Here is a 10,978-nt window from a genome sequence, read left to right as displayed (position 1 = left end):
ACCTCTAGTATTAATAATGTATTTAGAGGATAAAATTCATAATACTTAACATACTCAATTTGAGAAGTGAGGAAAAAAGAGACACAGACACTGGCTAAATCATATCTCCCCATATATGCTCCAAATCTGTCTCTGGCTGATACTTAGATTTTTTAAATTATTCTTATTATTTTTTTAATTAATTAATTAATTTATATATATTTTTTGGCTGCGTTGGGTCTTCGTTAGTGCACGTGGGCTTCCTCTAGTTGCAGTGAGCTGGGGCTACTCTTCGTTGTGGTGCGTGGGCTTCTCACTGCGGTGGCTTCTCTTGTTGTGGAGCGTGGGCTTTAGGCACGCAGGCTTCAGTAGTTGTGGCACGCGGGCTCAGTAGTTGTGGCTCATGGGCTGTAGAGTGCTGGCTCAGTAGTTGTGGTGCACGGGCTTAGTTGCTCCACATCATGTGGGATCTTCCCGGACCAGGGCTCGAACCCGTGTCCCCTGAATTGGCAGGCGGATTCTTAACCACTGCACCACCAGGGAAGTCCTGACACCTAGCTTTTAAATCAATCTATTTGTGCTACAAGAAATAGTTGCAGGAAAAAATGAAAATCTCCAATAAAGTTTATCGTATCTAACATAAATGTCACTAAATTAATTTATTCTTTAACCCTTAATGAAGAGAAGGCTCCCACCAGCCTGCCCTGTGCTTTGTATGATGGCTTCTGCCCCGTTGCCGTCTGCTGAGATTTCCTCCCTGTTCTTCTTACCTCTCCAATTCCTAACCATTCTTCAAGACCCAGTCTCATATGTCCATCTCCTTGAAGCCTTCCAGGCCACACACACTGGGGGTTTATGAGTAGTGTGTATGTGAACCCCTCAAGGACAGAGCACAATAGATTCTTTCGGATGCAGCACTATACCCAGCATACTTTGCAAAGAGCCCAGCACGGAGTAAAGGGAATATTATGGCTTTCTGCTCCCCTTAACTCCTCAGGATTTTATAGCCTTCACTCCATTCGACCCAAGATCCCAGGATTTCAAAGAACTGAAGAGACTGAAGACGTCTGTCCCAGAAGTTAGTCACTGATTAGGCAAAGGTATCTGGTGCCTGTTTCCTCACATTTGTTTTGAACATGCCCAGTGGTCTTGATTTATTTAGGGAATATTTGGAATGGGACATGGCTGGGCTTATCTGTCAGCTGGCCTCCGTGTTTCACCATTAACATGCATGGCCCTCAGGAAGATAACTGAAGAGACCGAGAATTGAGAATTTAAACTAATCTGTTTAAAATAATCTTTGACTTTCTCATTACCAATATCTACGTGGTTTCTGCAAAGTCACAAAAACAACTGGAACATGTGCTAAAACAACAATTTGCAGTGTCATCATAGAAGCTAATCTTAGAGAATTGTGTTCTCCAATTCTGTTTCTCACTTACGTGGAGCTAAACCTAATCTGCTTTTCAGATACAAAATATCTTCATGCTTCTGTCCCAAAGGGTAAAATCAAAATTTAATATTGTAACTCCCAGCTAAAAGTCACACTAATTCATCTGATGAACTTTGTGGTGCTGTGATATTACAATGCTCCTGGTGTCAAGGCCGCCAATATACGAGCTCACAGACTGAGTACACAAACATTGGCCCCATCCTACTCCTACCCCGAACCCCAAACCCCAAAAAGAAATAAGAGAGGTTTGCTTTTGTAGGTTGCAAGTCCTGGTCTGGTTTATTTATAAAGCAATAAATATTAGAAGCACAAATAAATTGCACGTGTGTAAACAAACTGTACAATGATTGATGAGAGATGAGGGAGGGTGGTTCAGAAGACTCCAAGAAGCATCATACTGTCATCCTGAACATAAGGTAGACTAAGAGAGAAGGCACCTTAGAAGCATTTGCGGTGGACAATGGACGGTCCTGCCTCATCATACTCTTGCTTGCTAATCCACATCTGCTGGAAAGTGGATAGCGAGGCCAGGATGGAGCCCCCAATCCAGACAGAGTACTTACGCTCAGGGGGAGCAATAATCTGCAGAATGAAAACAAAAACCACCAGTGAACTCTGAAGTTCCAAGCAACAGAGCACATGTTGAGGAGATTCACAGAAAATATATTGCTGATCAATTCACTGTAATGTGATACTTCATTCCCACAAATGAATATGGCTGAGTCAAGTTTAATGCATTTCCTCGATTTCATCATTTCCATTATCAAAGTCGCTATCAAATAGAACTTCCCCACTTCTCTGAAACAGAATATAATGTGGCAATAATCTACATGCATGGTGGAGGCTAGCCCGAAAGCTGGGGTCTTTTAAAATGTGTTCAAAGATTTAGGTATTTTTTTTTCCTTCAAAGATTTATTTTTTATCCACTGCTTGAAAGTGTTTTCAAGTCTCCTATCTTGGGAAAAGTGCTAGAAAAATCAGAAAAAGTGTTAGAAAAGCTAAAAGTTTATGGGAAATGGGAAGCTAAGCAGTGAGGGGAAGGAGTTAGGAATTCTGCTTGGAATACGGAGACCTGCCTTGCTTCCCCCACTCACAGAGGTTCTTTACCTTGATCTTCATGGTGCTGGGAGCCAGGGCAGTGATTTCCTTTTGCATGCGATCAGCAATACCAGGGTACATGGTGGTACCTCCAGATAAGACATTGTTGGCATACAGGTCCTTGCGAATATCAATGTCACATTTCATGATGCTGTTGTAAGTTGTTTCATGGATGCCAGCAGATTCCATACCTAGGAACAAGCGTGAAAAAGAAAAATCACAGTGCACTCAGGCCAGGGGGCCAGGGTAGAGGGAAGAGAATAGTACTCCTCTATGTCGGTAAACTGTCACCATTTGTCTCTGAAACATATGTTCCGCTATAAGATACATTGCAGGGTTTTGTGGAACAGGTGTCTTAAAAGTGCAGACAGTAAATCCACAACAGACTGCCAAGAAACAAACAACTGTGTTTAGCACCTGTTTGGAGGGAACACTTGATGTACCCATCAGAGTATGGAGATGTATTAGAAAAGGATGAGACACACATTTATGGTAAATTAATGCAATTCTTATTTATGGACTAAAATAAGATCCTGACAGGCTTCCATCCTACCAAGATGTTTGGTGACATACAGAAGTCCAGTTATTACTATGAGTTGGATTGTTGTTACACTTAATAATGAGTGATGAAAGTAACGTCTAGCTCCTTGGTGATGGAACCTATCAGAATAAGTCAGCACTCTTGAGTCATCATCTCTTCCTTGCAGATATGGATTATGCAGTTACTACTCTGTCTCATTGCTTATTTTGAGATGAAGCCAGTGTGTCATCCTTTATCATATCATTGCTACAGAGCAGTGATGGCCATCCCCGTAAGAAGCCATCGGGACCTGAGGCTGAACTGTGTGGGACTCCAAGCTATGACTTCTTTTAACACAAGGGCCCCTTAATCGTTGTTGATTATAATAGCTTTTACCCTGGGAGCCACCAAGCGGTGTTTCTGCACCACACCCTACAACTCACCAATGAAGGAGGGCTGGAAGAGCGTCTCAGGGCAGCGGAAGCGTTCATTGCCAATAGTGATGACTTGGCCGTCAGGCAGTTCATAGCTCTTCTCCAGGGAGGAGGAAGAAGCAGCCGTAGCCATCTCATTCTCAAAATCCAGAGCAACGTAGCACAGCTTCTCTTTAATATCGCGAACAATTTCACGTTCAGCTGCAGAAATAAAGGGTGTCAACAGTTAAGCTCTGAAAGATGAAGTCAACCTTGAGGAGGTAGGTGGGTTCGCTGGGGGAGGGAAAAAACCAGACACATACTGTGGCAGATGAGACACACACACACTCACCGGTGGTGACAAAGGAGTAGCCGCGCTCAGTGAGGATCTTCATGAGGTAGTCAGTGAGATCCCGACCTGCTAAATCCAGACGCATGATGGCATGGGGCAAAGCATAGCCCTCGTAGATGGGGACGTTGTGGGTTACGCCATCCCCAGAGTCCAGGACAATGCCTGTCAGGGGAAATAGACAAGAACAAGGTAAATCTCTGAGGACACTGCTGCTTTAGCCATGTCAAAGCCTACTTCCAATCCTGGCTGAGAGATACTAGTGCTGGGCAAGGATCCGGGTAAAATTAGATCCCTTACACATGAAGAATAAAAATGAGCATAGTGGATGCCAAATCTGAAACCAGCGACAGTTCATCCTTTTAAATATTGTAGTAGAAAACTTTTCCCAGGACACTTTCAAATGACCATCCCTCTTACCAGCTATTAGCACCTTATGCAAGCAACCAGGCGTGTTTTTCTTTCCTCTCATCTAACTTACACATGTTCCTCTCTTTTTTTTTTTTTTTTTTTTTAATATTTGTTTATTTATTTGGCTGCACCAGGTCTTAGTTGTGGCATGTGGATCTAGTTCCCTGACCAGGGATCGAACCCAGGCCCCCTGCACTGGGAGCACAGAGTCTTAACCACTGGACCACCAGGGAAGTCCTGTTCCTCTCTTTTTTGACTCAGACCCTGTAGGGATGTTTGCCCAGGGGCTGTGACGGTGTGAACACACACCAATGACTGCTGCATTCCAGGTTGATAGTTTGTGCAAAGCCTCAATATGTGACATCACATACTTTAGGCAATGGGTGGGTCTAACTCCGTATTCTTTCAGTTCTTAGAAATAAGTGTGCTCTGAAACCAACCTCAGGGTATTATTGTTACCCCTCTCCCTTGGCAGAGACACCTTCCCAGGGAGCGTGAGGAAAGGGATCATTCCTTTCTCACTGGGGAAACTGATTCCCAGCAAGGTCCAAGACTTGGGAATGTAATTAATCGGGGACTATCTCACAATCCCAACACACCTGTGGTACGGCCAGAAGCGTACAGGGACAGCACCGCCTGGATGGCCACATACATGGCGGGGACATTGAAGGTCTCAAACATGATCTGGGTCATCTTCTCACGGTTGGCCTTGGGGTTCAGTGGGGCCTCAGTGAGCAGAGTGGGGTGTTCCTCAGGGGCCACCCGGAGCTCATTGTAGAAGGTGTGGTGCCAGATCTTCTCCATGTCATCCCAGTTGGTGATGATGCCGTGCTCAATGGGGTACTTGAGGGTCAGGATGCCTCGCTTGCTCTGGGCCTCATCACCTACGTAGGAATCCTTCTGACCCATACCCACCATGACTCCCTACAAGAAGAAAGTAATGAGAAAATCGAGCTTCCACCGTGTCAGGAATATAATCAATGCCTTATTAATTTCCATCTAACTGCCCAAGTCAAGTGACATCTTATGAATACGAGAAATAATAAACAATAGGAATTTATCCCAATTCGGAAATATCATTTAAAGTTAACCTTGTACCTTCTCCCCACCCCACCCCCAAGAGGTATAATTCTATTGTTTAGAATATAACTAGGGATGGAGAGAAATGGAGCTATTTCACCGAAGGAGCAGAGCCTCACCTCATTTTGAAAATACCATAATGCCTTCATTAAATTATTAAGTTCATCACCTATGTCAACTGGAATATAAATGACTACATTGTGGAATGACTGAATTAATGACACATTGTATTTCTCCTAAGAAAAGATTTTGACATTCATCAAGTAAACATAAAAAGATGGATTGATACGCTATTAACTTCCTGTCCGGGAAATCCAGCCTTCCTAGAGCTCTCCTGGAATACCCACGGTCCACCAACACTGAGGAATGCCACTCTCCTCCCTGGCAGCCTGTCTGGGCAGGCACTGTGACAAAGCCAGAGAGCGTGGCATTTCTTTTAATAAACAAGGTGGTATGTCACTATCACCATGGCACTTTACTGCCTCTGTCATGCCTGGCTTCTAAAAATGCAACAGCCAGGAAACAGATGGATTACATTTTGGGAGCCCTGTAAACTGGCTGTGAACAAGAGGGAGCAATGTGGCTTGGCTCCTGGCTGATTGGGATATGTTATATTATTATGAGTTTTGAACAGGACTGAAAAGGGAGGCCAAGGAGTAAAGTGAAGTGTATAAGAGCCAAAGATACTGAGGACTAAAAATGCAGGTCAGGAGTGGAAGAGAGAAGCCACTGCCTCTTCACAGGAGGAAGTTGGACCCCTGGCAGAGCTGTGTCCCTGAAGTGGACTTGCGGGGGGGGCGGGGGGCTGCACGTTTCCTGGTATGCTGGAGGGTGTGAGTATTGCTTGTCTGGGCTCAGATTGGAAGCTAATCCAGCGTTTCCTATTTGACCTAATGGGTTCATGGAACGGGAGGGGCAGGTGAGACATTTCCTCCATTGCTGGGCTGAAGAGGTGGCAGGAAGGGGTGTGGAGTGGGGCTGGGGACTGCTCCAGGTGAGGGCAGGCTGTGCGGGGCGGGAAGTTTACCTGGTGGCGCGGGCGGCCCACGATGGAAGGGAAGACCGCGCGGGGCGCGTCGTCGCCCGCGAAGCCGGCCTTCACCAGCCCGGAGCCGTTGTCGCACACCAGGGCGGTGGTCTCCTCCTCGTCGCACATCTTGGCGCAGCTTCAGTGGGGTCTACGGATGGAGGAGAGCAAGGCGGCCTAAGTTCAGTGCCTGCGGAGCTGGCCTCGTCTGCGTCCCCGGAGGAAGGGACAGGGCAGAAAAAGGAGGGCGGGAAGAACCTGCCGAGCAGGGGAGAGGAACCACCCAGGCTCCCAGGAGGTTCCTCCCCTGCCCCAGTGCAAGAGGGACGGTCACCCCTTAGCAGGTCCTCCCCGGCCCTTTACATTTTCGCCTTCTCACGAACCGGGAAGCCACTTCGGCCCCAGCCCCAGCCCGATCCATGCTCGAGCCCCAGCTGGAGGGAAAAGCACACGGCAGCGGGGAGCCCAAAAGCCCCACTGGGGCCCAAGGCTACCCCTCCACGCGCCCGTCTCCAGTGAAGACCGAGACCCAGGACAAAAGAAGTTAGAACCAAATGAAAAGTTTGGTCTTAAGGGGAAAAAAAGTGATGGAGCGGCGGGAGCGCGGGGCACCGGCTCCAGGCGCGGGGCGGGAGGATGGGCGCGGGGCGGGCGCGGCTGACTCACCGTCCGCGGGGCGGGCTCGGCTCGGCTGCTCGGGCGGTGGCAGGCGCTGGTGCCCCGCGCGGGGCGCGCGGCTTTATAGCGCGCTGATGGACGGGGTCAGTTGGAGCTGCCGGGGGCAGGGGTGGGGGGCCCGGTCGGCCACCTTGCCTTATTTGGTCGCCTTTGCACCACTGAGGAGCGCCGAGGCCATTCATGGAGCCAAGGGCAGGGGAGAGGATCAGCCAGGGGGCCCCCCAGACCATGTAAGGAAGGGGAGGGGGCAACCAGGGGGGATGGCCAAATAGGGAGCTAGGGAGGGGCAGGCGGTGAAGGGTAGGGGGCAGGGGAAGACTGAGTGACGCCAGCCCACCCCCTCCCCCTTCTTGGGTGGAGGTCCTCCCTGGGTATGCTGTGGGCTGGTTCCTCCGCAGCCCCGCCAGCCTAAGAGACAGTAAGCCACACACAAGTGGGAAGGCTTGGCACCCCGCCCTCTGCGGAGGGGTCCTGACAGCTGGGCCAGGGCAGCGGGGGAGTGACGGCAGCTTCTCATCTTCCCGGACTGAGAGCTGGGGGAGCTAAAGCCCTGGCAGTCCTCATGGGCCCAAAGGGCACCACAGCAGTACATTTGGGTGGCCAGAAAAGGGGTGCCTGGGACAGGGCACCCTCCTGGCTTAGTCCCCACCAACCTGCATGACAACTCAGAGAGCTGGGGCTGTGCAGAAAGCTGAGATTAACCAAGGCTACCTTGGTCCCCAATTCATGCATGGCTCAGGGGCTGGTTAGGGAAGAGGCTGGAAACAGCTGCTGTGAGAGCCTGCTCAGTCTTGCTGGAGGAGAGGGCAGGTTTACCCCAGCTGGGACATCAGGGAGCTCTCCTCCATGCTGCCAGGGTTTTGCTCAAACTCAGACTCCTGCCTTTAGGCCAGGAAAGACTCCCCTGCTGCCAAAGGGAATGAAGGAACAAATGCCAAAGGTTGCTTGTCCACTTGCTGGTGGAGAGGTGAACGTCCATAAACTGGGGGCAAAAGCGTTTATTCCAGACAAAGACAAGACTGAAAGAGAAATATTCTTGTCAAGAAGATAACAGCAACTTCAACCAACTGAATGTATCACCGGGATGCACAGTATGGTCATAACCAGGAATGAATTAGAAAAGCAGTCTCAGGCCCCACCCCAGAACTATTGAATCAGAATTTGCCTTTTAGCAAGATGCTCAGTTGAGTCATATGTATGTTGAAGTGTGAGAAGCATTGGTATAAATGATATCAGCTTCTTTGTGGAGGATCTTGAGACTTTGGAGAAAGGGATTCCTTGAATCAAGGAGAAGAGAAAGAAACAGAGAGACATAAGAAGGACACAGATCACTGGTTTGCCCTGAGTTGCCCTGTATTCTCAGTTCTTGACTGGCACTTTGATTTTTAATGCTTGTGTTTTTCCTCCCCTTCACACCAGTTAAAAATAGAAACTGGGCCCAGGCATCCATCTCTGGAGTGGTCTTGGATTGATATGCTAAGGAGGCCTGCTGATTAGATACTTGTCCAGACTGGGGAATGCTGGGCCCTCCCCGCTGAGCTCCCCAACCATGTTTGGGTTGGTCTGGAGAAGAAAGTATGAGGGCAGCTGGGTGATGGAACCAGGTGGGGGTCACGCCAGCTGGAATCACCCTCTGCCACACGGTAGGCCTTTTTCAGTGAAAATGCCTGTTGACAGGATGCAAAGAGCAGAGCTCTTTTGGCTCAGGCAGACGCAGAAGAACCAAGAAAAAGGAGAAATGGGACGGGTGTTACAGCCCAACATCCCTAGGTTTGAATCCCGCCTCTATCACTTACTACCTATTTTGCTCTTGGGCAAGTCACTTCACTTTCATAAGCCCCAATTTTCCCCTCTGAAAAAGGACACAGTGACTCTTTTCAGGCAGAGATTATTAGTTATTGTAATAATTAGAGACAAGTGATATAAGCCACATAGAAGATACAAAGCAAATTGTAACTATTACAATTCAGTAATAATGATACTTTTGGGGGCCGCTATAGCTCTCACTTTTGAAGATTTGGGTCAATGTCATTCACTTACTGATTCAGCAAATATTTATGGCACAAGAACTGTGCTAGTCGCTGGAAGACGACAATAAAACAGAGCAGGACTCATACTGCAGAGCAGCTACAGACAAGTCAGAGACAGTTACGGTACGCGCTAGGAAGAAGAAGGAGGGAATCGTTGGGATAATCACAAAAAGACGGATTCAAAAGAGGGTTCAGAGAAAGCCTTCCTGAGGAAGTATTTCATTATTTTTAAAGTAGAGTAGGACTGAAGTGCATTAACATTTGTGTGAAAGAAAGAGTTTCTCCTTGGGAGTGACTGGTGGCACATTCCCACATTCACTGCCATATGTGTAAAGGGAACTCCTGGAAAGTCTAGCAGATCACTGAACACCACGGTTATTCCCTGAATCCTCTGTAAATACTTCCAGGGCTCAGGAGGCCAATTTCAGTCCACCGACCTAGGAATCAGTCTGCCCGGGAGCAGGGGTGGGTAGGTCAGTGGAATACTGAGACCAGTTTCATGAAATAATCTTCACCCTTAAAATGTTTAAAAACAATTTCATTTTTTCCCACTTAGAACAAAACATATTTTCTTATGCACTACATTTATGGTAAGAACACTTTTTTCCCCTTCAAGATCTATGATGGTTCGATATTTGTTCATTGCAATACTGCTCAATTTCCACGTTTTAAAACTCTAAACCCGGGGCTTCCCTGGTGGCGCAGTGGTTGAGAATCTGCCTGCTAATGCAGGGGACACGGGTTCGAGCCCTGGTCTGGGAAGATCCCACATGCCACGGAGCAGCTGGGCCCGTGAGCCACAATTGCTGAGCCTGCGCGTCTGGAGCCTGTGCCCCGCAACGGGAGGGGCCGCGATAGAGAAAGGCCCGCGCACCGCGATGAAGAGCGGTCCCCGCACCGCGATGAAGAGTGGCCCCCGCTTGCCGCAACTGGAGAAAGCCCTCGCACGAACCGAAGACCCAACACAGCCAAAAATAAATAAATAAATAAATAAATAAATAAAAAAAAAAAAAAAAAAAAAAAACTCTAAACCCTATTTTTGTATATTTACTTAAATTATAAGTCAATGGAAAATAAGATTCAATGACTGATTTTCATTTGACACAATTTTTTCAGGGATCCATTTAATTTGAAAATTGAGATTGGCTTCTGTTGTGTCTACTTAAGTATATAAAAATGACTTCCTTCTGTGGTGTAGTCTAGACATTTCTCTCTTTTTTTTAATTTTGGTAAAATATACATAACATAAAATGTACCACCTTAACCAACTAAAATTGTACAGTTCAGTAGCGTTAAGTACATTCACCTTGCTGTGTAGCCAACCTCCCAGTTACATTTTTTGATGTGAATTGTGACTAAATTGATTTCAAAACCCAAGAAAGGCTGTGCCCTGCAGTTTGAGAAAGACTGGTTTGTATCCTATGAGGTAGGGAGCTGTTGTGCCTGATTTGCTCAAGGTCACACGGCTGAGCAAATGGAAGAGTAAGGCTTCAGATCCAGGCACCAGACTACACCCTGTTCCTACCCACCACCCCAAATGCCTTCCAGCCCACTTGGACTGCTGTTTCTCCAAGTAGAACGCTAGAAGCACTTGCAGCCAAGTTACCTCTAACAGCAATTCAGATTCCCAGGTTTCATCCTGGAAGGGTGCATGTGCATTTTAAATAAGCCACCACCCCTCTTCCCCAGGTAATTCAGAGGGAGAAACGCGGCGACACTGCCTGCCTGTTCGTCCCCAGGCCCGCGGAGTCTTGCTGAAGGCTGCCCAAGCTGCCAGCGCTGGCCCGAGTCCAGCTTGGCTGACCTTGAGCATCCCAGCCGGATGGTAAAAGCCAAAGCCGGGGCGTGTCCCCAAGGCTCTCGAGGGCCAGCGAGGCCCTTCTGGGCAGGGACATGCCATGAGGGAGACGTGCAGGGCTGGCTGAAGGAACAGAAGGTGG

The 10,978-nt window shown here is 47.9% G+C and overlaps 1 protein-coding gene across 1 annotated transcript; it reads right to left on the bottom strand.

Annotated features, from left to right (window-relative positions):
- Positions 1 to 1,678: 1,678 nt before the first annotated feature.
- ACTC1 (actin alpha cardiac muscle 1) lies at positions 1,679 to 7,154 on the bottom strand. The gene is made up of 7 exons (XM_057543901.1): positions 6,997 to 7,154; positions 6,331 to 6,481; positions 4,823 to 5,147; positions 3,816 to 3,977; positions 3,494 to 3,685; positions 2,540 to 2,721; positions 1,679 to 2,014 (listed from the first exon to the last, which is right to left on the bottom strand). Exons 2-7 carry the CDS (start codon positions 6,457 to 6,459, stop codon positions 1,871 to 1,873), a joined length of 1,134 nt encoding a protein of 377 aa, XP_057399884.1. The 5' UTR covers positions 6,460 to 6,481; positions 6,997 to 7,154; the 3' UTR covers positions 1,679 to 1,870.
- Between the last annotated feature and the right edge of the window lie 3,824 nt (positions 7,155 to 10,978).

The sequence above is a fragment of the Balaenoptera acutorostrata genome, chromosome 3 (assembly GCF_949987535.1).
Source record: "Balaenoptera acutorostrata chromosome 3, mBalAcu1.1, whole genome shotgun sequence".
In the NCBI taxonomy this organism is placed as follows: Eukaryota; Metazoa; Chordata; class Mammalia; order Artiodactyla; family Balaenopteridae; genus Balaenoptera; species Balaenoptera acutorostrata.
This window is presented reverse-complemented; position numbering and strand designations above follow the sequence as displayed.

Excerpts from the sequence above, each read along its gene's own strand:
- ACTC1 (XM_057543901.1), bottom strand. The coding sequence starts at position 6,459 with ATGTGCGACGAGGAGGAGACCACCGCCCTGGTGTGCGACAACGGCTCC. Across the intron at positions 3,686-3,815 it reads CTACTCCTTTGTCACCACCG|CTGAACGTGAAATTGTTCGC; the intron begins GTGAGTGTGTGT and ends TTATTTCTGCAG. Across the intron at positions 2,722-3,493 it reads CTTCCAGCCCTCCTTCATTG|GTATGGAATCTGCTGGCATC; the intron begins GTGAGTTGTAGG and ends GCTTGTTCCTAG.